At 53.3% G+C, this 25,209-nt stretch overlaps 9 protein-coding genes across 9 annotated transcripts; 4 read left to right on the forward strand and 5 right to left on the reverse strand.

Moving 5' to 3' along the window:
• Positions 1-837: 837 nt before the first annotated feature.
• On the reverse strand, positions 838-4,579 carry JN550_008983 (uncharacterized protein; the record flags this gene model as incomplete). The annotated part of the gene is made up of 4 exons (XM_049321006.1): positions 838-865; positions 924-1,456; positions 1,516-3,660; positions 3,719-4,579. The coding sequence occupies 4 exons, from the start codon at positions 4,577-4,579 to the stop codon at positions 838-840; spliced, it is 3,567 nt and encodes a 1,188-aa protein (XP_049169099.1).
• Positions 4,580-5,134: 555 nt separating this feature from the next.
• On the reverse strand, positions 5,135-5,611 carry JN550_008984 (uncharacterized protein; the record flags this gene model as incomplete). The annotated part of the gene is made up of 1 exon (XM_049321007.1): positions 5,135-5,611. One exon carries the CDS (start codon positions 5,609-5,611, stop codon positions 5,135-5,137), a length of 477 nt encoding a protein of 158 aa, XP_049169100.1.
• Positions 5,612-6,698: 1,087 nt separating this feature from the next.
• Positions 6,699-10,610, reverse strand: JN550_008985 (uncharacterized protein; the record flags this gene model as incomplete). Its single annotated transcript, XM_049321008.1, has 1 exon — positions 6,699-10,610. The coding sequence occupies one exon, from the start codon at positions 10,608-10,610 to the stop codon at positions 6,699-6,701; it is 3,912 nt and encodes a 1,303-aa protein (XP_049169101.1).
• Positions 10,611-14,166: 3,556 nt separating this feature from the next.
• Positions 14,167-15,003, reverse strand: JN550_008986 (uncharacterized protein; the record flags this gene model as incomplete). The annotated part of the gene is made up of 1 exon (XM_049321009.1): positions 14,167-15,003. One exon carries the CDS (start codon positions 15,001-15,003, stop codon positions 14,167-14,169), a length of 837 nt encoding a protein of 278 aa, XP_049169102.1.
• Positions 15,004-15,643: 640 nt separating this feature from the next.
• On the forward strand, positions 15,644-16,324 carry JN550_008987 (uncharacterized protein; the record flags this gene model as incomplete). Its single annotated transcript, XM_049321010.1, has 2 exons — positions 15,644-15,847; positions 15,905-16,324. 2 exons carry the CDS (start codon positions 15,644-15,646, stop codon positions 16,322-16,324), a joined length of 624 nt encoding a protein of 207 aa, XP_049169103.1.
• A 678-nt stretch (positions 16,325-17,002) lies between these two features.
• Positions 17,003-17,443, forward strand: JN550_008988 (uncharacterized protein; the record flags this gene model as incomplete). The annotated part of the gene is made up of 1 exon (XM_049321011.1): positions 17,003-17,443. One exon carries the CDS (start codon positions 17,003-17,005, stop codon positions 17,441-17,443), a length of 441 nt encoding a protein of 146 aa, XP_049169104.1.
• A 1,543-nt stretch (positions 17,444-18,986) lies between these two features.
• Positions 18,987-19,757, reverse strand: JN550_008989 (uncharacterized protein; the record flags this gene model as incomplete). Its single annotated transcript, XM_049321012.1, has 1 exon — positions 18,987-19,757. The coding sequence occupies one exon, from the start codon at positions 19,755-19,757 to the stop codon at positions 18,987-18,989; it is 771 nt and encodes a 256-aa protein (XP_049169105.1).
• Positions 19,758-21,114: 1,357 nt separating this feature from the next.
• On the forward strand, positions 21,115-21,384 carry JN550_008990 (uncharacterized protein; the record flags this gene model as incomplete). Its single annotated transcript, XM_049321013.1, has 1 exon — positions 21,115-21,384. The coding sequence occupies one exon, from the start codon at positions 21,115-21,117 to the stop codon at positions 21,382-21,384; it is 270 nt and encodes an 89-aa protein (XP_049169106.1).
• Positions 21,385-23,741: 2,357 nt separating this feature from the next.
• Positions 23,742-24,373, forward strand: JN550_008991 (uncharacterized protein; the record flags this gene model as incomplete). Its single annotated transcript, XM_049321014.1, has 2 exons — positions 23,742-23,960; positions 24,020-24,373. The coding sequence occupies 2 exons, from the start codon at positions 23,742-23,744 to the stop codon at positions 24,371-24,373; spliced, it is 573 nt and encodes a 190-aa protein (XP_049169107.1).
• Between the last annotated feature and the right edge of the window lie 836 nt (positions 24,374-25,209).

A 25,209-nucleotide genomic window follows, 5' to 3' on the forward strand; every position in this document is an offset into this window, starting at 1 on the left:
TATTGAATTGCCGGAGAAGGTAAAAATTGTAACAGAAACAATCTAGTAACTCGCGATTCAATTCCTTGTAGGTTTCTAGGTAGGTATGCGATATCGAGTAGAGGATGGACATATATGCTCCGCCCCATGCGGCAATGATTTCTTGCAGAGGTCGTGCATGAGCTAGGCTCACGTATGGACAGGCGGGCACACAGGCTAGGTGCAATCTGACGCCACCAGCCACACCTGGACTCCTGGGCTGTCTGTCAAACAGGGAACTTGCGGGCCTCGTGGGCCAGGGCAGTGGCAGACGGCCTCCCACTACTGCACCACAACCTCATACACCAAAACTTTAGCCTACACGTCATTCTCAACGTCATTCATCGATTAGACTTTCGGGTCTATCCCTGTCAGTGGTTTAGGCTGCCTCAGTTTGGGCTTTGTGCAGCTTAACGCGGCCGACCTGCAGCCGCACGTGGGTGGAATGTGCCGTCACTTACACGCGGTCACAAAATCGTGATAACGGTTACTAGAGCCATCACAGGTAACACTAAGCGTTATTCATTAGGTGTTTTTATGAACATCGTGAGATTACTAACTACTTAAGTGCCCAATATGTAGAAATTCAATCTCCCGTCGTGGTGAAAAGAGAACCAATTTTGCAAACCCAACCCCACCAAATATCGTGATGGTTTCGTATCCAGAAAACCTGAGACAGAAATAGTGATAACAGTACTGGTACATGAATCATTGCTCATACAGAAGTGGACTCCCCAGCCGTGACATTACAGCCTTCCATGCAATCCATATGAAGTGATAACGCTTTTGGGTCGAATAATAAAACGCTCATTCGTCAAATTACAAGATTCCGAGGAAACCACCGCCCCTGGATTATGTTAATTTGTGTTCTCGGTGATTGATGCGGGAATGGTGCATAAACTTACTTCTTCTTCTTCTTATCATCCTTGCCTGTGACTGCCCCCACGACTCCACCAAGGCCTAAACCATCCAGCACCTTGTTGAGACCAAGGCCACCGAGGAGGTTATTGACAAGACCACCCAATCCAAGACCATTGAGCAGCTTGCCCACAAGGCCAAGGACACCGCTCAGCAGCAAGCCGACAGCAGCGATGATCTGGAACAGTGGCTCAGCCAGGAGACCCCAGAGAGGGTTGAGCTCCTTCTTGGCGTAGTTCATGTCCTCGAGCTTGCGCTTGGCATTCTCGATAGTCTCGGTGACAGTGCCAGTAAGCTCCTTCAGAAGATCCGCGAGGTGGTACTCCTCGGGGCTTGCCTCACGCGCGGCAGTCTTGTGCTTAGCGTTGGCAGAGATTCTGCCATCGGGATCGAGGCCGCGGATGACACCGTTGGCCTCAGTCAGGATCTTACCACCCTCCTCGATGAGAGGCTTGACGGTCTTGACGAGATCCTCTTCGTCACGCTCTTCCTCGGGCTGACGCTCAACGCGGTCGATGTTCTGTGATTAGATTAGTATACGCAATAAAAGTCGGAATAAAAGAAAAAAGAGCCACTTACCTCGGTGATCATCTTGCAGATAGGGCGAATCTTGTCGAGCGAGTGCTCAATGCAGATGCAGATCTGCTGAGCGATCTTGCGATCCTGCTCAAGCTTCTCGCGTGCTTGGCGCTGCTCCTCAGTCTCGCCCTCCTCGGGCTCAGGCTCAGGAATATCCTCCAGCAGAGAGACGTGACCCAAAATGCTACCCTTCTGGTCGATGACATCGCCGTCGTCGTCGATCTTCTTACCGGCGCACTTGGAGAGGTCACCGCTGGTCAACTTGCCGATAACGTCACCGTTCTCGTCGACGACATTACCCTCACGGTTGACCTTGCGACCCGACATGGGGCTGACGTCCTTTTGAACCTCCTCAGGCTCCCAGCGCTCAGCGTGACCAAGAACGTTTCCGTTCTTGTCTAGGATATCACCGTCGTCATCGACGGCACGACCAAACAGGGTCTTGGGGTCACCAGAGACCAGACGACCAACAACATCACCGCCAGGGGTGACAATGTGGCCCTCCTTGTTGACGGTGCAGCCAGGCAGCTCGGTGAAGGGACCTTCCTTCATGCCCTCACGCTCCGCCTCAGGGATGAGCTCGGCCTTGCCGATGACATCTCCACCCTCATTGCGGATGAATCCTTGCTTGTCGCACATCTTGCCGATGAGGCGCTTGAGGTCTCCCTCAACAACACGACCGTAGATGTCACCGTGGCTGTCCACAGCGTTACCGGCCTTGTTGATGCGCTTGCCTGCCAGGGCAGAGTTATCAACCTCAGGTTCAGGCTCCTCCTCCTCGGGCTCCCAACGCTCGGCACGGCCAAGCTGGTTGCCGTTCTTGTCGAGGATGTCACCGTCGGCGTCGACAGTCTTACCCTTCAACTTCTTGGCGTCACCCTCAACGACAATACCGACTTGCTCGCCGTTGAACATGACTGCGCCCTTGTCGCCAACAGTGGCATTGGGGAAGTCCTCGAAGGGGGAAGGCTCCTTAACATCCTCACGCTCCTCTTCAGGGACAGGCTCAGCCTTGCCAATGACCTTGCCGGCATCGTTGAAGATCTGGCCGTTCTCGCCGACCTTCTTACCAATGAGTTGCTTGACAATACCCTGGACAACATGTCCCCAAACCTGGCCCTTGTCATCGACGACATTACCAAACTTGTTGACCTTCTTGTCCTTCAAGGAGGAGTAGTCGACCTGCTCCTCCTCGGGCTCGGGCTCGTCTTCGGGGTCCTTGCGGATAGCATGACCGATGACGTTGCCGTTCTTGTCAAGAATATCACCATCAGCGTCGACCTTCTTGCCGATCAACTTCTGGAACTCCTCGCCCTCGACGACACCGACCTGGCGGCCATCAAAGATGACACGGCCCTTCTCGTCGATGAAGGCATCGGGGAAGTCTTCGAAAGGTGCAGCCATGTTCTCAAGAGCGTCGGGTACAACCTCGACCTCGCCGATGACCTTGCCCTTGCTGTCCCAGATGCGACCCTCGGCGTCAGGCTGCTTGCCAACAAGCTTCTTGATATCGCCGCTCTTGACCTTACCCAAGACGTTGCCCTTCTCGTCGACAACGTTGCCAGCCTTGTTGATGGTAAGGCCTTCAAGGATCGAGAGGTCGGGCAGCTGGTTCTTGGCTTCCTCTAGAGCATCCAGGCGCTCTGCAGCCTCAGGGACTTCTTCCTTGATACGCTCGACGATGGTGCCCTCAGGGACAAGATCGACCTTGCCGAGAACGGTCTCATTGTCGCCGAGAAGGTTGCCGTTCTCGTCAATGCCCTTGATCTCCTTGCCAATGAGGTCCTGAAGGTCCTGGCCCTCGGCGAGCTTGCCGAGAACCTTGCCGTTCTGGTCAGTGACCTGACCATCATCGGAAACTGTGAAAGGACCTTCGAACATGGCGACGACCTTGGCGGCAACTGAGGGAGCAAACTCGGGGATCTGAATGGGAACGGGCTCTTGCTCGGCTAGTTCATCAGCCTCGCCCTCTGCTCCCTCAACGGCCTCACCGGCCTCGCCCTCGACTCCTTCAACTGCTTCTCCGGCCTCGCCCTCGGCGCCCTCAACAGCCTCACCGGCCTCATCGACGGCACCTTCAGCACCTTCGGGAAGGTCCTTGGTTTCGTCAACAGCGTCGGTGGCACCTTCGGCGGTCTCGCCGACCTATTACGTCGAGTGTCAGTCACAATAATCCAAACTTAAGTCGCCATTGTTGGCTTACCTTGTCTTCGGCACCCTCAACCTCCTCTCCGGCACCCTCGACGGCCTCACCGGCCTTGTCAGTGACGCCCTCGGCAGTCTCGCCAACCTTTTCGGTGGCGCTGCCAGTAGCATCGTCGACAGTGTCAGTGACAGGCTTTGTAGCCTCGTCGGCGGTGTCCGTGGCGCCCTTTGCGGTATCGCCAACGGCATCGGTGGCACCTTCGGTGGCATCACCAGCTGTGTCGGTGGTGCCCTTGACGGTGTCACCGACCTTGTCCGTAACGTCTTCGGTGCCAGTGGCACCTCCGACTGTGTCTGTGACACCCTTGGCAGTATCACCAACGGCTCCGGTGGCGCCCTTGGCAGTCTTGCCGACGCCGCCAACAGCACCCTTGGCCAGGTTGCCAACTCCACCCAGGGCACCTCCTAGGCCACCTCCTGTGGCCTCCTCGGCGTCGTCCTTGGTGGACTTGGTTGTGTAGTTGAGCTCCGATGCCACGTCTTCCAGGGGTTCGGCCTTGCCGACGACGTCGCCTTCGCTATCTAGAATATCACCCTCTTGGGTGACGACGAAGTCAACAAAATCTTTTGCGTTACCGCTGGTAACTTTGCCAATAGCGTTGCCATCGTCGTCAATGACCTCGCCCTTCTCATTAATGCGGCCTGCGGCCGGCACCATCTCGCCTTCGTCGCCCTCATTGGAGGCTTCTATTTGCGATTCCGAGTCGTCAACGTCTGGAATGGAACGCGGTGCGCTCTTGGTGTCTGCTGTGTCCTTTGCTTGCTTGCTAACCTTGCCAGGGGCGTCTTTCACGCCCTCGGCGCCCTTCTTGACGTCGCCCAGAGGGCTGGAGCCTCGGTCACCCAAGGCTGAGCTCATGATGGCGGTGTTGCGGGAGTAAACGGAATGGACTAGGGGAAGAAGTGTGTCTCTCAGGGGGGTGAGGTTCTCTGGTAGTTCTGTTGTGATTTCGGTCTTGATTTCTCGAGTGGTAGGTTTGCTGGTTACCACTGTCTGTTTTATTGTATTGGGCATGTATTGGGCATGGAAATATGAGAAGTAGGAAGAAGGTATGATCAGTGGTGGGAAAAGTGTATTTATGAGTACACTGCAGGAAAAGAAAACAACATCGTGATCCCACGTAACATACGGCAAGGAAAGCTGGAATAGTAGCTCCAGAGTACTTACGTCACATCAGGTCCTTTGCCGGGGCTTCGTGCCTAGACTACCCCAGGATGGAGCGTTTCACGCATAGGGGAATTTTATGATTCGTGATCAAATGAGCTGCTTTCCCATTCCTCTCCCCTACCTAGTGCGCTGGACCCTTCGTACAGGGTCTCCTCGACGTCATGCTGGGGAGCTATAGATGAGACCGGACGTCATTGGGAGTCATGAAAAGAAGCCCCAGCTGCTTCTCGCTTGTCAGCGATGATATCAAGCCACAAATGCGGCTATCAGAGTCCAGCATTCAGGGCCCAGACCGGCGGCATGCAGATCAGTTTCGTACAGGAGACCGGGGGGTAGGGGCGTATGCTTGGATGTTGTGGCTGCTCCTTTCTCCTCTGTCCGGTCCGCATAGGGGGGTGTGTATGAAGAGAACCTTGAAAGCCAGCCCGGAGCCAGCTCTCGGCTGCTCGGTTCTGGCGGCCCACGGGTTCGTGCCATGGGATCCCATGGTGGGTATGCTGTCGTGTAGTTGACGGAACTCTGGCCTGGGAGACGGTGATTGGCCGGCCGAGACCAAAACAGGGCAGAGAAACAAGATTCTTCTGCCACAAGCTGCGAGCCACAGCTGGCGGGACGCCCCAGGGTGCCAGCGCTATAGCTGTGCGGATCTCGATCCGGTCTGGAATCGCGCCCGGGCGATGTGTCAGTGCGAATCCATGATCCGCAGGACCGCAGGGTTCCCATGGCTGTCTCGGGATACCCCCTCCACGGCTGCGAGTCTCGACTTACACAAAGACATGGAACAGGCAGGTAATTCCCCAAGAACAGGATCTCGAAATGATGCATCAGCCACCGACCGGGGGCAGGGGTGGATCGGGAGCCACACACGATCCCTGTCGCGCGGATAGAGTTGCTGGGGGATCAGCACGCCCGCCGTTGGCAAGCGTTGCTTCATAGTGGCTCTCTTCGTGTCAACGTGTGTTAGCTGACTGGTAGTCCGGCGCTGGGCCACGACTGGCTCGCCGCCGAGGAAGTCTAGTCCCGCGTCTAAGCAGAACGTTTCAACGTCGAAGCCTGGTTCGGCTCTGCCTGCCGAGCTCTTATTCGCCGAGATTAGATTGCGGGGGCCCTGCGCTGTCGTCACTTTGGGTATCCGCGACACAATCCCACACATCCATAACCGGTTTTCTGCCCACCCCTCAAGCCACACTAAGGCTGGATCGCTGTATTGCAACGTCATATTCGGCATAGCTATGGCGCAGACAGCCGAGACGAAGTATGCGTAGGCAGAGGACTCTGTAGGGGGGCTTGGGGGGTGAAGCTCCAACCTCTCAAGCCTCTTTACCACTCCTGCCACTCTTTGTCTCTCCCAATGCTTTCGTGGCTGTTAGTTAGCTGGCAAGCTTGGGAGGGTTTTCAGGACCACCCCCGGCTAGGTATTCACTGAGGCACTAGGTGCTGTATTGTAGTGTGCAGCAACACCATTCCCAGCCCCTTTTGTGGCTTGCATAGTACTCGGTGTAAGCTGGGTTTCACTTTTTGATATGGTGTTCATGTCATTTATTGCAGCTTCAACTTTGATCATAACGTATTAGGACGGCTTCATGGCCAGAATTCATAGCATACCAATTTCCCCAAAACTGAGTAAAATCGAGGACCCCCAAAACTGCAAATGCTTTCTCCCTCGGACACAAACGCCTTTTCTGGCCCAGTCATTACTATGTAGATATCTGATACACCACCGAAGAGCTAGACTGAAGTGAAATTTCCATGCCGACCCAACTCATACATACTGTTACGATACATAGATAGCCTCATCATGTCATATCCCTCATGAAGTAGTCTGACGTGTCTCCTGCTTGAAGACTGTTGGGATCCGAATCGTCAACTGGATACCATCCGGTGTAGACTTGACATCCAAGAAAATGTCAGCGGGGATGCCGTTGTTTTCCTTCTCTTTCGACTGCTCATTCTCCTTCTGCTGCTTCTCCTCTGGCTGGGGAGCTTCTTCGGCATGCTGAAGGTATGGTGCAAGCGCGGTGCTCTGCCCCGGTTTCTGGTTCAGCTTTCCAATGATGTTGCCAGCGCCGTCAAGAATATTGCCTTCGGTATCAACCTTGAGACCTCCTGGCAATGGTGTCTCCTTTGGCGGTGGAGGCCCTGTGAAGTTCTCTGTCACGAATCCAATGAGTTCACCCCCGTCCCCATAGACTTCACCGTTCTCGGCCACCTTCTTGCCAATCATCGACGGCAGATCTCCAGTTGCGTGGCCCAGAACCTTGCCAGACTTGTCGACAATGTTTCCAACATCATCGACCGTGTTGCCTTCCAGTCCATGTGCAAGGCGTGCAAGGTCAGGGGGAGGCTGGCTACCGATGGGTGAAATCTTGGAGACTTTGGGAATTGGGGAGATGTTGGCGGATCGGAACTCTGGCGAGTGTACATCAGGATCTAACATCTCCTCGGGAGGATCGTCCAAGTCATTGACGTTGTTGAGGTTGTCCGTACTGGCAAGACGGTCGACCTCGGGCATCTTCATGTCTGATTTCGATTGCTGTCTCTCGGGCCTGGGAAGAGGGATCTCATACCGCCTGTTGACATGAGTTGGCTTGCCCATGTTGTCGGCCTGGGCCTGGATTCCTCCCGGTGCGCCATGTGCCTGACTTGCGATATCAGAGGGTACATCTGGCTTCTGCGGCGCCTTGGCCGCAAGATCGTCTGTAGCACCGGCCATTGCAGCCTTCGCAGAGCCATTCGTTAAACCCTCGCCGCCCTTGGCAGAGCCATTCGCGGATGGGGGTTTGGCGGCGGATTTGCCAGAGTCTTTGAGTGCACCGGGCTTCTGGGTCGCCTTGCTAATCTCGTCACCATTTTGGGCTGCGTCGGGCAGCTGGCCTTGTTGTCCAACTGCTCCATCACCAGTGCTCTTCGCATCTGTCGCCTTCTTCGAGGAGTCCTTTGCTGCGTTTGAGACGCTGTCCTTCACGTCGACAGCCTTTCCAGTACCATCACCGGCAACGTCCTTGCCCGAATTAATTGCTGACGTATCTGGCACTCCGACCTTTTCACCACCCGAGATATCCTTGGATTCTCCCTTGGGCTGTTGTGAAGCTTGGCCAGCTTTACTTTTCGCGTCGTTCGCAAGATCGCTACCTTTCTTCTGGACGTCAGAAAGCTTCGGCGCGTCGCCTCCCGTGGGGCCTTCAACCTCGTCTGCTGGCTGCATTACGAGACCGTCGTCTGTGGGTAGCTCCTCGGTAGGGTCTACTGATACGCTTGGAAAACCACTGACGGTGTCGCGTGGTGTCTGGGCAGCTTTCTTTCCACTACTCTTGGCCTTCTTTGGAAGATCTTTTCCAGTGTCAGCGGCCTTGTTCGGAATGTCTTGGCTCGTATTTTGAGCCTTGTTGACTGCGTCCTTGCTTGATTCACTGGTTTGCTTCGCTGCGGACTTGCCTACGTTCTTCTTCGAATTTGAAGCGTCCTTGACCTTGTCTGTTGGCTCTTTGACCAGTTCGTCGTCAATTGGCAACTCTTTAGTCGGATCTGCTGATACGTCTTCGAACCCACTGACACTGTCACTGACTTTCTTGGTTGACTTTTTAGCAGTGTCCTTGGCCTTGCCCCCCGTGTCTTTGCCAGTGTCTTTGGTCTTCTGAACTGCGTCTTTGCCAGCGCCCTGAGGAGTTCCGGCTGCCTCTTTGCCTGTGTCCTTGGTAGGTGTCTTCGGTACGTCCTGAGCTTGGTCGTCAGAGACTTTGCCTGTATCCTTAGCCTTGTCAGCTAGATCTTTGCCGGAATCTTTGGCCTTGCTCGATGCGCCTTTCCCAGTGTTTTTGGTCTTGCTGGTCAACTCCTTGCCACTGTTCTTGGCTTTGCTAGCTGACTCGTCGGCAGTGTCCTGCGCTTCGCTAGACGAGTCTGGTAGGCTGTCCTTGGCTTTGCTGGCTGTGTCTTTGCCTGTGCTCTTGGCCTTGCTGGTTGATTCTTTGCCAGTGTCCTTGGCCTTGTTGGTTGACTCCTTGCCAGCGTCCTTTGACTTGCTAGCAATGTCTTTGACAGGGTCTTCAGTCTTGCTGGGTGTAGTTCTGCCGGATTCTGGAGCCTTGTTGGCCGAGGACTTTCCACTGTCTTTAGACTTCTTGGGGGTGCCGTTGGGAGTGGCGCGAGATTTGCTGGGTGTCTTCCTCCCAGTATCTTGGGATTTGTCGACTACGTCTTTGCCAGTGTCCTTGGCAGTGCTGGCTATATCCTTGCCCGTATCTTCAGCTTTGCCGGCGGAGTCTTTCCCAGTATTCTGGCTCTTACTGGAAACAGATTTACTGGTGTCGCGAGCTTTGCCAGCTGTATCTTTTCCAGTGTCTTGGGCCTTGCTAGACGCGTCCTTGCTGATGTCTTCGGCCTTCTTAGATCCGTCCTTGCCGGTATCTTGGGCCTTCTTAGTTGCACCCTTTCCAGTATCTTCCGACTTGTTGGCTATGTCCTTGCTGGCACCTTCAGCCTTCTTGGATGCGTCCTTGCTGGCACCTTCGGCCTTCTTGGATGCGTCCTTGTGGGCACCTTCGGTCTTCTTGGTTGCGTCCTTGCCCACGTCTTGTGCTTTCTTGGTCGCACCTTTGCCGGCCTCCTGAGCTTTCCCGGTGTCCGGGGCTTTGCTTAGTGCGTCCTTTCCGGTGTCTTGCGCCTTGTCGGCTGCGCTCTTGCCGGTGTCGCGGGCCTTGTCAGCGGCGCCTTTGGCCGTGTCCTGGGCTTTCCCGGTGTCCTTTCCGAGTCCTGTGATGGTACCGAGCGCGCCTTTGCCAGTGTCGCGTGCCTTGCTCGCTGCGCCTTTGCTTGCGTCTTTCGCCGATTGGAGTGCGCTGGCACCTGAGGAACCGGGGTCTTCTGCTGATATGAGAGCCTTGACAAACTCGCTCATCTCAGGGTTGCCCTGGTCCAAAAAGTACTTCACGTAGTCGGTCGGCGCGTCGTCGTTGTCGTCGTCGGGCGCGTCCGCGTCGGCATCTGTGGGCTTCGCCGCTGCGCTGGACGGCTTCTGGCCTTTGCTCTGGCCTTTGCCTTTGTGGGCCTTCTTCCGGGGCATATCGTCCGACCCTGTCGTTTCAGAATGCTCATTTGAGGTACCCTTGGAGGTGGAACCCTGACCGGGTGGCCCCCCTCCCGCACCTGTCATGGTGTCGGACGACTCCCTGGACAGTGCTCCAGGCCCGTCGGCGTCCGTGCTTCGGCTGACGGTGTCGGTGGGCGTGAGGACCTCATTGTCAATTAACCCGATAGGGTTGTCGCCCGTGGTGTCCGAGGCGGCATATTCGGGGATTCTGCCCTCGGCCGCGTCCAGCTTGCTGGTCAGCGGGGCCAAGGGCGTGGATTTGGCAATGTCATCATAGGCAGGTTTGGACGACGGCGCCGGCGACGCGACTTGCGACGAAGCTTTGCGCACAAACTTGGGGGTTGCGCCCCGCAGCTTCTCGGTGAACGAAGGGCTGGGCTTGTCCGGCAGCGAGTACTCGCTGTGCGCCGTGCTGGCGACCGACGACGTCCGCTTCCTCACGGGCGGCGTCTTGGTCTTGGAGGACGCCTTGAACAGTTTCCTGGTCGGCGTCTCGGGCATGGCAGTGTCCGCCATGGCTGCAACGAGAGATCGTATGCGCGCGGCGTTTAGGTGGATGAAGACGACGAAGTAGGCTGCCAAGAGCACGTCGCGAATAAGATCTATCTCAGAGGCCTTCAAGTGTGGTGGCATTCAATCACCATCAGAGAGGCCAAGGGGCAGGTTGGATTATAGGCAAGGTTGAATGGAGCTTCACCCGGTGCAAGCAATGCAAGCTCTCTAAGTTGGTGTCAGGATTATGCGCATCTACTCTCGAGCGACGATGAAACTTCCTTCTTCTTCGTCTCTATGAATCATGGGGTATGCTTGTCATGTTGCGTCATAGTTCACCTGTAGCGCAGCAGGAAGAAAAAAGAGAGTAATGGTCTGTCTGTCTGACATTGGCCTACCGGTCTGGCCCAGCGCTAGGTACCAAGGTAGGCCTTCGCTTCGGGAGTTGGGAGGAGTCGCTGGGAGGTGTGGCTGGCAGCCCACCTACAGCCATAGGATCCGAGAAGATGGAGTAGGTCTCATCAGAATCGCGATTCCTGGTGCCCTGTTGGACTCGATGGAAAACTGCATACGAACCAAGTACCAGTGATACAGTGACGCGAACAGCCGCTTGGGGCCAAAGCACCAAAGACACGGCCAAATAGTCTCCAATATTCCCAAAATGTACGTGCCAAAAGTGGCTTGACCGACAACACGATATCGGACTACCAGTCAGTGGTGCGGTGCCGTCTCAGCAGGCTCCATCTCGTGGAGCGTCACCGAGAACCCGCGTGCGGTACAGGACAATGAAAGTTGGGAATTGTGACATCAGTGGGCTGCGGAGAGATTCCCCATGGAGCGCAGTGCATTGCTGGAGTTTCTCTCTATAATCTGGGCTGTTGCATGCACTGCTGCGGCTACTGTACTATAGCCAAGGTACTTAGGTACCAAGACACACGGTTGGGTTGGGGTAGGGGGGGGAGTGTGAGAATCAATTGGGGTGCCAGGCCTCAGAATATCCCGACCTATCCTGGACTGCCGGTGAAAGGGCCAGGTCTGTGGGAACTTGCTTGAGGCACGGGTTTCATAGGCATCACGTTGACGATCACCCTTTTTGGGTCACATCGACAGGTGCAAGCGTGATCGATCGCGTGTTGAACGTTTTTCTGAGCTCCAGCTTGCCAGCCGGGTGTCTGTCAGCGAAAAGTTGGTGCAGTAGGTTCAAGACAGCCACTGGTGGCCCTGCGATACGAGAAGACAATACTAAAGTTACCAGCTGTTGTGTACCTATGGTATGGACGTACAATAGGCCCGTAGGCTGGCAGGTTGGGCCCGTAGGTTTCTCCAGCGTCTCGTGTTCTAGGGGATGCGATAGTAGGTACCTACCCAAACGGGTAACAAAATATTGTCACATTGACAGTACCTACTCCTCTGACAAGCAGGCCGGCTTCAAATCTGAAAAGCACAGCAACTATAACACAGAAGCAATGAAGAGCCGACATGGGCACGGCAACTAGAGCTTTCAGTGTTAACAGTAGCAAAATTGACAATATTTGCGCTGGATTTCGACGTGAATTGTGTAGGCGGAAGCTAGTTATTAGTGTAGCGGTTTTTCCGTTTTGTTTCCTGTTACCCGCCCGCTGCTCGATCTCCGATCTTAGGGGGATCCAATTCACCAACTTTAGCATACTGTACTATGGCACCAGCATACCGTCTGGGCGCCCAGAGCCGAGGCTTTCTCTAATGATGATGAGCTGTAGGGGTCCCTGGCAAGGTGCCATTGCCCCGCTGACGCAATGTGCAGCAGAAGCCCTACAGGGACGGCATGTTACTCCCAGTGCGACATATCATCGGCACGGCTAACCGAAGTGTCATGAGACGAAAAACTGGCCGGCCCAGGAGCTAGGTACTGGCGCAGCCCTTGGTACTGGATTCGGATGTACCGCAGTAGGCACAGAACCACGTGGTGAAGCAACGGCTTTCTTTGGGCAACGGTCAACCTCGTATACTCCCTTTGCCGTCACGCACTCCCGCCATCGCGAGTTACGGAAACGGCGGAGCGGTTTGCTACGACAATCCCGTGGAAGCACAGAAGTCAGCTTAAACTACCTGATGTAACGCTGACATGGGCCCTGGGTCAGTCGCCGGCCGTCCTGCTCCGGCCCAAGTGCGGGGCACAAAAGACACAGAGACAGGGCCAGGGGCCCCCGGGCTGGCTGGCTGGCTGGGCAGCACCGCGGAACACCAGATCGAGTAAATATCCGCACTGAAGCCAGCGGCCCGCTGGACTGGTGTCACAGCGGATGTAACGGAACTCGACGTCAACGGATATTGACCAAAACCCAACGCCTGTTGCCTGGCTGTCAGTCCTCTGCGGATGCGCCAGATGGGCGATTCGACCTAGCGGCCAGCGACATGAAAACCGGGCGGCTGGTAACTTAGGGCAGTGGAGTGTCCCGGAAATAAGCTGACAGGCAACACAGCCAGGGTTTGCAGTGTCGCATACCGCTTCTCCCCTGTGGTAAGATATGACATGATGGCATGGGCTGCACGAGATACGGCTGGGCCAGATGCTAACTACTACGTGCGGTGCAGCAAACGCGTTGCTACCGGTAGGAGACGGCTGGTGGTCAGGGGTTATGCTCGCGATGATGGAGCAGCATGTAACCGCCCGTAATTCTCGTCACGTCTTGGAGAAAACCCGCACCAATTGCCATGCCGTCCCCGATCGAGAACCTTACACATGCCGATGATGAATGATGAGTGTGGCTGCCCAGCGAAACCTGTGGCTTATGACGCTATGATTCCCCACCCCGCCCACCCCCCTGGCCCCCCCTGGCACCGTTCGTCCAGCCCTGTTGGTCGGGTCCCCCCTGCTGCGGCAAGGGTGATCCGGGCCCTAATGCCGCTTGGGCTAGCAGGACGCTAGCGGCTCGTGGTGTGAAACATGACCTCGCCAACCGCACTCCTCCAAATCTTCCCCCAAGAGCCACACCTGCGCCGCCGATTGCCCCAGCGCTGCCCCATGTGGGAACTGCCACGCAACCGACTTTACAGAATGCCGACGCTAGGCCAATCATCAGCTTGCTCGCGGCCAAGAATCTCGATGGTCTGGACGCGTCTTTGTGCCGGACGCTCTCTCGCTCGGGGCCCGACCCAGCGGTCTGCCCATTCACGTCGAGGCATCGCGTGGTGGATACGAGATTGGCACAAATACGCCTTGGATTAATTTCTATTTACAAAAGACCTTTACAGAATTCATCGTAGTCATACAGGTTTCGGCATTACAGTCCTTTCTCTCCCTCTTGGCACGCTCCGCCCAATGTAGTCAAAGGAAAAAGATTTACGCCCGACCTTAGCAAACACCCAAAACTCCCACGTGCCAAAGGCTCGCTATCGACCGTAGTAAATGCATAGTTACTGGGGGGGGGGGCTACCGTTACAGTGGCCTGCCGCCCTAGCTCATATACCATCCCTGTTGTTCGCAGCATACTGTTAGTCACACGGTCCTATTACCGATGATCCGTGGGGAACAAAAATTTGGCCAGAACTCCGTAGAGCCTCGACTGGCGTAGATCGAGCCTTGCCCCCGTGTTTAACCCATGTCACTAAGGTAGGTATTTGCTTAGTGAAAGTCGACTTGGGGAGAGAGCCGAGCTCCAGTGCGCCAGGGGAGAAATGAAAATGAAGGGAAGGTGATATGGAACACGAGTTTTACTTACAAGAGGGAGAGGGTAAGATCACCGTGGATGCGGGCCTTGAGCGTCACCTCCACTTCCAGATTCAGCTCCAGGTAGAGCTTCAACGGGTTCTTGCCGTCGTCCTTCTCCTGTGACATCTGCTGCTGCTGCTGCTGTTGCTGCATCTGCATCTGCTGCTGTTGTTGCTGCTGGTACTGGTACTGTTGCATCTGTTGTTGCTTTTGTGACTGCTTGCGCTTGCGCTGCGCTACCTGCTTCTCATTGGCCGTCTGGTTTTCTTTGTCACTCTCCATCCAGGATGGCGCATTGCGGCGCCGTCTGGGCCGCCGTGGCTTCTCGTCTGTAGCGACCTCGCGGCGCTTGGATTCCCCGCGCTTCTTCTTGGGCTCTGACTTGGGTTCCTCTTTGACTTCCTCCTTCTTCGGCGAAGGGGAGCGAGGCTCATGCGCTGTGTCGCTCGCGTCGTCGTCTCCGTTGGCCTCACGCTTGACTTCGGAATTCTCCTCGGTCTGCTCAGGCTTCTCCTGGGCGTCGCCGGCTGGTTGATCCTGGTCTTCTTCGTTCGGATCCTGTTCCTGGGCCTCGTCGTGTTGCTGATTCTCTTCGTCTACTTCATCGTCGCCATTCTGTTGTTGTTCGGCTTCTTCAGCTTCAGATTCAGATTGTTGTTGTTGCTGATCGTCTTCTTCATCTGCCTCGTCTTGATCATGATGCTCTTGCTGAGCGTCATCATCTTCGTCGTATTGTTCTTGCGCTTCGTCGTTCTCTTCTTCACCTTGGGGCTCTTCCTCGCGTTGCTGAGGCTCATCAACCTCCTCTTGGGGACGTTTGCTCTCCTCGTTCTTTGGTGCCATGATGTGCTATATTGTAGGAGAGTGGGTACTGTGAAGCTAGTGAATCAACGCCTTGGGCCTTTTTCTCTCGAAACTTGAATACTTCCGGCAACAGACAATGTTTTATTCTACATACATCCCATTTCTTTAATCAAGTTATCCTCACCTGTCCAAGTTCGAGCAGTGTGACGCAATGGGGGTCGTTGATGAGACCGAGGATCAACACACACCCCCCATCCGATCCTAGATTAGCCCTGCATGAGATGGGGTATACCGGCGTCTGGATCCCCGGAGGCCTAATGACTTATGGGTACTTCTCTCTACATGTCTTCTCCATGCCGCACCAGCTCATGGACAATGAGATCATATCCTTTTCCTTCCCAGTTCTTCCTACATGCTCGACTCCGATCCGCCCCATACTAGGACCCAGAACCCTATCATGGCGTGAGGAAAGCTTGTTTTCTGACCCTCGCTGCGACTTTCTTGAAATTCGAGGCTGCAGTCGCTCATTGTCCCCGAGGTGGCCATCCGCATATGCGGCATACCTGTCGACTGCTCCTCCCAACCTCGCCTGATCCTTACTTCTAACGGCAACACAACACGGGCTGACCGGGGCGCAACTCGTACATGTGTTCCACAGCTGCTTACTGACCTCTACAGCATGGCTCTTGCCGCACTCGGCAGCCTAGGCCTGCTGGTGATTGGCTCCATACCAACAGTCATTGGAGTTGCAGAGGCAATCGACGCGCAAAAGAAGCAAAACGCGCAAGCAAAAGAACGGATCAAGTTCCATTTGACGGTGAAGCTATCCCCGGGTCCAGATTTACCGTTACAAGAAGGGACCGTGGTGCTCAAGGATGGCAAGGTAAATCTCACTAAAGCTAGAGACACTCTGGGGAAGATACTGATCAACGGCCACTAGGTGTATCTAGATCACCCGGCTCATCCAGTTTCAGGCTACAAATTCAACGGCTTCTATTTTGGTTACCCCGGGCCGGAGAATCATCAAGGCATGGTTTCAATGGCCTCGGATGACCCGCCTGCACTTCACTGGATCTATGTCGACAAGGACACAGGAGAACTACGTCATGGGTCCCGCGGTGCGACTGCAGGGCACGTTATTGGACCCTGGAATTGGTCCGAAGACGAGGAGTTTGTGGTGCTGGAGAACTCCCCTTACTTCTTCGCGGTGGAAGAGGATGACGGGGCCTGGAGCTTATATCACGACCAGAGCAAAAAACTAGTTGAGAAATTGGCCCCTCGAAAAGTAGCCGTAATCCTTCTACATAGAGAACTTCAGCTCGGCGTTAGTAGTCGAATGGTGGGCGGTAAAGAAAAGTAAGGGTTTCCTACATTTGATACCTAGGTAGTTGGGATGGAATGCAAAATGTCCAGGCGTTGGGAGTTGGGGCCCTTGCAGACGACGGTTTCAGCACATTAGCCTACAAATACACCGCTTGGGGAAAAGGTACTTCGAGAGACATTCATCCACCTAGCTGTCACTAATTAGATACATGCAGCATGACCAATGGGGTGCATACCTCTGAGGGCCACCCCCCTTTTCGGTAATATAACCCCTGTCATCACTAGTGCCCCCTGTGGCTTATGATGTAAGTCAAGCCACCCACACTCCATCGTACTCCATCTCGATGCTTTGACAGGGTAGAACGCTGCGAAGACACGCAACTCGTCGCATGAGAATCCCTCTGAAGCGAACAAAGTCAAATGTCGGAAAACAAGATTCCCTTCCCACAGCAAAAGCTGGGTCTGGACTCGCATGACGTCGGCCTCCCATGAGTAAGTGCACACTGCCCTGTGCCTTGCTTCCCGTTGTAACATCAGTCCTATGTAAATACGTCCTTCCAACGTACAATGTCGTCTAGTCTCATTCTTTAGACATCTTGTAACATCCACAACTTCTTCATTTTTTTAATTGGTGATATTGCTGGACTGCTTCAAACGCAAGTCATCTTCATAGATCTACCTACCCACACAAGCACCACCCACACTTACACTCACAATGTCTTCCCGCTCCCCATCTAAGCCGGCCCGCCAGAGCCGTAGCCGCCGCCGCCAGCAACCCCAGGCGGACACCCAAGACGAGTACTCTGAGAACTACGACGACGACTCCATGGAGGAGGAAGAGGAGGAGGAGGCTCCCCCGCCGCCCCGCCGCCGCACCAAGCAGAGAGGCAAGAAGCAAGGCGGCGGTGGCCCCTTGGACGGCCTCACTGGCGGTAACGAAATGCTGCCCGTCGGCCAGGTCGGCCAGCAGGCTGGAGACCTCGTCAACGGCGCCCAGGGGACGCTAAGCAACGTCGCCGGAGGCGTGTTGGGCGGCAAGAAGGACGACGGTGGTGGCAAGAGCGACACACTGAAGTTGAGATTAGATCTCAACCTGGAGGTGGAGGTCACGCTAAAGGCGAGAATCCACGGTGACTTGACATTGGCTTTGCTGTGAGTTATAATCCCCCATTCTCCTACTCCCACCATGTACACAAACTCTTCCCCGCCCTCCCCAACTCGCCATCATTACTACAGTCCGCGTGTCTTTCTGGGTTTCGGTGAAGTACACCGTCACTACCTCAACGTCAATAGTCATCATCAGCACCATCACCTGTCAAATTGTCTTGTCTTCCGAATGCGATTTCCTGACGCGTTCTAAAGGGATGGAGCTTAAGCTCGTCATGTATTCTCCTGCTGCACTTCGATATACACTCCTCTGCACATTCCCTTAGAGCACTTCCCCAGATTGAAGAAAGCGTTCTGTTGAGCGAGCAAGCGAGCGAGGAGGAGGAGAGAGCATGCGAAAGGATACACACACACACATTGCACGAACAGACACGATATCTTTTTGAAAGAGTTTTTGTACTGATATACCTAGGAATTGAAAGGACTATGTGATACCACACCTTCATTCACATTTGCTACTGTTGCTTTATCGACTCATATTCATTTGAGTCTGCATGGGTGTTCACTACTGTTATTGATGTTTGGGAGGCGTTAAGAACTGGTTCAAGTGCGATTGCTACGAGTTGTGCTCTACCACTGGGGACGTTTTATTCAATTTTGTATTAAGCATCACGCGAAAAAGACTAATGCCATCACTACCCCATTCTTTGGCGGCGATCCTGCATTTCACATTGCCATTGACCTGTTGGCATGAACCCATGTCTGTACCAATATACCTTTTAATAGATCGTACTGATGTCACTGTCCACGACTATGAATATTATGGTGTACTCAACTTTGAAATACGACATGAATCGGTGTAAAAGGCGATGAAATATGTGTTACTCGGTGATGTTCAGCCACGTCATGACATTGCCTTACGACGTAGGATATCCAACATTATATGCACCACCGACGTGTTTGACATGCTAGAAGACGCCCACAAGAAAGTCTGGTATCCCCTTGGCTTCCTGTCGGCTCATTCGAGGTGATTTTTTATGCGTACGACATTCGAACTAATGGCCAACACCGTAATCCATGGGGATAATCTAATGGGACCTCGCAGACCGTCTTTCGCAGATCACGCTTTCACGTCTTCGAACTTGGAACGCTCTTATTTCGCCTGGAGAAACACCTGGCGTTATCAGAGTGGATATCGTGGCTTTATGAGGTTGGTAAAGAGTGGGTTAGACATGACCCCAGTACTTGAACCGTGAGGTCACATCCAAACTCTCTCGGGTATGTAATGGTATTCAAGTCAGCCCTACAACACTAGGCTAGGTTATCCATATACACTACACCCCAATGGACCGTGGTATAAAGCGGCCATTGCACTGCAAGAGTTTGCTCGAGTTCGCACTTCTACCAAGCCCACTGCTGGGCAACCAAATACGGGGTCTTCTCAATCGGGCTCTGGTGTGGTGGAATGAAGGTGGCCGATGAGCCAACGGTTGATGGGCTAGAAATCGTCACCGTATCAGGTAAGTTGGCCATTGATACGAAATGGATCGTGCTCGATACGATGAAGGCCATATCATCATACTGTAGCTAACTCATGCCGGATACTTCATGACCTCATGCCATATGATACCCTTTCCATCCAATCGTTCGAAGGTTATATTATGGATGTCTTGGAATCCAACCGACTTGTACAGTGGATGTCCAGCAGGAGTTCCTATCAAGGTTGTAGGCAGCCCCATATTGTCAGCCAACGCCATGCCCCAGTGCAGGTGGGTTGCTGCAAAGCCATTCCCGTCCCATTTCGGATGGGTTGCCAGGCCGCCCAGATAGACTTGGCGAGGGTATACATCGTCGAGGTACTTCTTCTGTGCTGCGGTCATTTCGCCCACAAATTGGTCCGACCTTGTCATGTTGATGTCGAGATGCAAGTCGCACTTGTCGGACCAGGCGGCGATGCCCATAGGCCAGAGCGCTTGCGTGCTCTCGCTAGTCTTGTTGAACTGCCACACGGAAAGGGACACGACGCGGGACCCTCGCTCGGAAGTCTCGTCCGGCACGGCGATGACCCGGATCGTCAAGCCGCTAGCTGCAGGATCTTCCAGCAAGGGTTTGAAGGTCTTCCGCATGCAGTTCCAGGCATAGTCTGGGTATTCGTCCTCAAACTGGTGGATGTAGCGCCAGTCCGGATCCGGAGAGAAAGCGTCGAGTAGGACCGTAGCGAACTCACCGGCGTCCTCGCCCACCGCGTCGCGGAAGTCGAAGGGCACTGCTGCGAGGTATTGCTGGTCGTGGTATCGCGCCCAGCAGGGTAAACAGAGGAGGAGCGTCGCAACGACTGCTGCAAACATCGGCCTTGGTGCCATCTTGAGCAGTGGTATGTGTAGAGTCAATGTCATTGATTGACGCCTGTCAACTGTGATTTGAGGGGACGCGATGACAGAAGTCAGCATCTTATCATCCTTGCTGCGGACAGGGGTGATCTCGCGAGAGGTTTCCGGCTTCCCTGAGATCCCGATTGGCTCTCTTGGCAGCGCTGCTGGTTGCCTACTTCATGATTGACAAGGGTATGTTCCTAGATACTCGCGCGTGCGAATGCCCCAGTTTGTTGCCCAACGTGGACCGAGATCATAGAGATCCAAGCATCGAGTATCTGGGAATCCGCAATGGATTGGAACCCAACCGTGGAAGCTGTAGAGCATGGGGCTGCCCTCCAAAGTTACTTACCCAGCACCGAGTACTATGCACAAATGCGCCGGCGTCAAGTTTGCGCCGCCAAATGCGCTAAAGCGACCAACCTAACGCCTAACTGCTGGACTCCGTGCCTATGGAATAGAACGTAGTTAGCTACCTAAGTAGATGGACCTATCGGTATTACAGCCATGAGAAGCATCCAATTGGATGGAGTTGGTGATGGGGCAGCGCCTACGATTGTAATACGTGAGACACGCCTAAGAATGGATGTTGCTGTATTGATGCGAGTCGCGCTTCTCGACATATCGCACCAATGCCTGGCCGTCGCTACCTGTGTAACCAAGCGGCCTGGTCATATCGATCCCCCGCGGTTCCAAAGCCAAGGTCTGCCTTGACTGCCAGGACAGTCAGCCGGTACTCACCTGAGCAATATCGCGCGCGCACACCCAATCATTTCGAGGAATATTAATTAGATGGGCTGACGCTACTCTGCATTCCCGGTAGGCCGATTTGCCCAGGCGCACTACATTGAGTGCATTCCTCATAGCAATCTACGGGTGCTGTGTAAATGGCCCTTTTACCCCAAAACAGGCACGGCTAAATGTAGCTTGGCTATGATCGTAGTATTGCATTTCTCGGCTCTCGAGGCGTTCGTCTCAACGTTAAACATTGCTCCTTGTCTTCCATGTATCACATGCGTCATGTTCCTACTGGCATCACAGCGATATGCGTGGAACATTCGCCCAAGTCAGATAACGAACATGACTTGGCAGCACCCTTCGATATCCAGTATTCGTTCATTCTTGATTCTTAGGGTGCCCAGGGAGCAGAGGATTGTATACTTGAGAGCCATTGCTCCGGCATAGTCGCTAGTCGGGGCAAGTCAGGTCTCACTCTCCTCGGCCGACCGAGCAACACAACGGATGAACCTGTGATGAAAGGACAGCGAATACCTACCAGCCCCCTTATTTGCTTGAATCATCGCTTTGCGAGTACTGGGTTGAGGAAAGGGTTCACTCAACATCCAACATGACGGCAGCGACGGATCCTAGCATCTCTGCCGGGCCAGAAGGAACGATTCAGGTCCAGGTGCAGATCATGGCCAGCCTCATTGCTTTCATGGGCGCTGCCTGGGTCATCCTGGCCATGTTATTTGCCTTCCATTTTCGCAAAGCGCCAATCGGAGACACTGTTCATTTACGAGTTCGAAGATCAGATGATGTGAAAAACGACATAGAACACATCGAGTCTATCGAGCTTGACGATTTCAGCATATTTCGGGTGACAGATACACCGTGAGCTCCTCAGAGGCTAAGGTGCATTTTTCAATCAGTGCGATTCAACTATGAATAAAGGAGAAGTGTACTTCGGTATGGGCCAGAGTTGCATGGCATATGTTGGTTGGTAGGGGTTGGCTTAAGAATGCGGAAACGCGTTGGTAATCAACATAAATGAGCTACATACATTCCTATGGCATGGAACAAAGAATATGATGGCCAATTGGGACATAACGAGGTCCACGAGGTCCTAAAATACACGTTACTCGTTAAACAGCAGATGACTTGTGGCCCTGATCGTAAGTGACCATAGCGATGTCTGTTACTTTCACCCAGCCATATCAATGTTACGCATGTCCACTTCTCTCTTGGTCACTGGATAACATCCAGATGACCAAAAGAAGTACGTGCTTCCTTTCCGTGACCATGGCCAGCCATCGACGGCATTGAGGCTGATGCAAGCCCTTGGAGGATCTCATGGTCAGATCAGCGGCCCTTGTTAACATTCACAGGATTGGGGACCAATATGATCAGATAAGGACCCCATTTCCCGGGATACTTCGTGGCCAGGATCCTTTCCGATCGGTGTGCTAGTTCCAATGGAAATATATCGACATGAATAAAACATTGCCATATGGTACGTGACCATGGATCACAGGGATATTCGGGATACTGAGATATTTCACGCAGGCAACCAGACATCTACCTACGCAAACTTCACCGCGAAGCCGTTCGGAAACTCAACATCCATTAATGCTCTCATTGACTCGAACGATTCAGCCCTCGTGCTCTGGCCAGTCCCTATCGCTATATTGGGCTGTGTTGTAGTATCAATCGTATTCATGTTTACATGCGGTCGACGAGCTGAATCAAAACATGACGAAAGTCTGCGCGAGAGGAACCTTCATAAGACAGACACGTCGTGCCTGGAGGCAGGGCAGCGGACGGTCCACCAAGATCCAGATATGGGGCAGATATCTCGCTTCAGCCCTTAGTCTTAAGAGAAACTGTCAACTGCACCATGGAAAACGTTGTGTATTGTTGAAACTACGGGACGCGATAGCGGAAGTCGCGGCTTGGATGTACTGCTGGTTATTCCTGGGTGAACACTGGTGGGTAGAATCACTACTCGGCTTCATCGTTGGCTTGTTTCTGCTGAGTCGTGGTACCATGACTAAGGGCTCTCTATCTTTGAGTGTATCCTGATTGCGTTGTATGAGTTAAATCACAACGTAGTATAACCTTAACATTATGACAACTTCTCTATACCGGTTTAATGCTTTCAAACAGTCTTTCTAGTAGATGCACTAGGCCCCAGATTCGTAAAGACGGATTTTGTAACTCTTTTAGATTACCGACGGTCCTGTGTGCTGTTCGCAATTCATTCGGGACACAATGATACGAATGAGCGGCTTCTCCACCCGCCGTTTTATGGTGGCGGAATAACTGACAGACGAGGGGAGCTCAGCCATATATGCATCAGGAGAAAATTATGCCTTTCATCATGTGTATCAAGTTCGCAACGGGTAGCGAACATGACGGCCCTCCCCAGTCCGCGTCTCAGAACCAATCATCTTATCTGGGGCGGCTGCGCCTCTTTGTTGGTCGCACAATCATGCGTCGCCCTTAGGATGCGGTCTTTTCAAATACAGTCTGCTGAGGTCGCCTTTCGATCACTTGCGCTCTTCAAGTTCTGTACAGCAATACTGAGCGATGTCCCGATAGAATGGGTTCAAGTTGGCTATACCAGCGTGCAACAGATATGGCCACCCACGACCTTATCGGCTTCGGTCTTTTAGCAGTGAGTGGAAGCATTATTTCAAGTTTGGTTCTAAGCGTTGACATAAAGTTTCCTTATCACCTCAACATATTACAGCTATGAGGTAAATGCTGAGCCGGTATGCTTTTAGTGGACAGATTGGCTTGCCATGGACGCCTCAGCCGACTTGGCATACAGCCGGAAAATGCACCAATTGCGTGATAGTAAGTCACTAACGATTCTCAATGTTGCTCTTTGCCCACTGACTTCGAATTGAAGTGGCAAGCACAAGCTTTCCGGAAGAACTTTGGCTTGTAAATTTCTTCGTCACCGCGAATCAAATCTTCAAGAAATTCCCGCTGCTTAGTCCTCTTAAGTGGCTTTTCGTGCCTCCTTCTATTATTTCGAGCTATTACAAAGTCCGGCAGATGAACCAGAAGGCTCTGCAGTCACGTATCGAGCGCCGTGGTAGCAATGAGTATTTGGACCATTTCGAGTAGCTCCTTCCTTCGAACTCAACCGAACCCACGAGAACAGAAAAAAAGCATATTGAGGTAGTTACTGGGCACCTAGTCCTCGCTGGGTACGAGCCCATTGCCAGTCAGTTTCTCTGTACGATAATGTTCTCCCTTTTGGAGCCGGAGTCCCTCAAGCTCCTAGTCGCGGAAATAAGGAGTGAGTTCAAGAGTTATGAGCACATCCAAACCGAGGCGCTAGGATCATTGGAATATCTTCGCGCCTCCTTGATGGAAACGTTGCGCATAACTGTTCTACAAAGCACTGGTCAGCCCCGTGTGAGCCCCGGAGCAAATGTTGACGGAAAACACATTGCTAGAGGTGTAAGTTAAGAAACTACTCAAATATCGACATTGTACTGATACTGCGCTTCGGGTAACAGGTTGAGGTACGATATGGCTTTCTGGCCTTCACACGTAGTACGCGATACTTTCACGACCTTCACCGGTACAGGCCGCAACGCTGGTTGCCCGAGAGTCACCAATACTGGGATCCTGCCTTCAAATATGATGCTACCGACGATTTCCACCCATTCAGCCAGGGACCGAGGTCGTGTCCCGGTATGCCTCTAGCCTGGCGTCAGACAAAACTTGGCATCGCTAAAGTGCTCTGGGCCTTGGACGTTGAAATGTTGCCGAACCAGGATATCACGTTCGAGAAAGATTTTAGAATGTATGGAATGTGGAAGAAGCCAAGCTTCTGGGTTCGATTCCACCCAGCGCCTATAGGCTCTTGACTGGCAGGTTGGCAAATTCCCATATCATACCCTTCATTATGTTATTTCGCCAGTCCGACCCCGAAGGTAGAAGATATGCTATCACATATACCGCTTCTTGTAACTTGCCGAAGGTATGTATTGGAGCGTCTTGATGTCACTTAGGAGTGCATTGGCACTTCGGACTCAGCGTCCTACTGCTCCGAGTATCCATGTTCAATGACATTCCTTTCGGCCACTGTGCTACAGCTTGGAGTGATTTCTGAAATGAGAACTCAGCTTAATACAATAGGCAGTATCAAATGTTCCGGACAATTGAAATCCCCATTGCCGGCTCGAGTGATGACTCAACCAACCCCTGTCGAGTGGTGCCCACTATCATTACGACCCAGAGGGGCTGGTGGCCACTGCCATCCATGTAGGTGCAGCCGGCCGTCGCCAGCACGCCCATGGCAAACTGGGGAGAACCAGCAGCGTAAAACAAGTCATGGTGCGCATCTGCTTCAAGATGCGCTTCCCGCTGGTTGAGCTTCACACTTATATCTAAGCCTCAATAACGTAGCATCCTTTATATTTGGGAAGTTCTTTAAGAAGGTGGTCCTTTCAAAATTAGAGAACTTCGTGGTATTTAGAGAATTATGTTTTAGCCATCTTCCATTTGCAGCAACCCATAGCTTTACAGGCATGATAGAGCTCTGCATACTCCGAAGTCGGCACTTGAGCACTGAAGTAAGCACTAAAGTCTGTGTAGAGGTCACCGGCATTTAGGCGTGCTGTGTAATCCTCCAAGATTGATCTCCAACTGAGTGGCCTCAGACACACCGACTCCTCACTCCATATCACTCGAATGGGTGTCG

Source organism: Neoarthrinium moseri (genome assembly GCF_022829205.1).
Source record: "Neoarthrinium moseri strain CBS 164.80 chromosome Unknown scaffold39_Wmoseri_CBS_16480, whole genome shotgun sequence".
In the NCBI taxonomy this organism is placed as follows: Eukaryota; Fungi; Ascomycota; class Sordariomycetes; order Amphisphaeriales; family Apiosporaceae; genus Neoarthrinium; species Neoarthrinium moseri.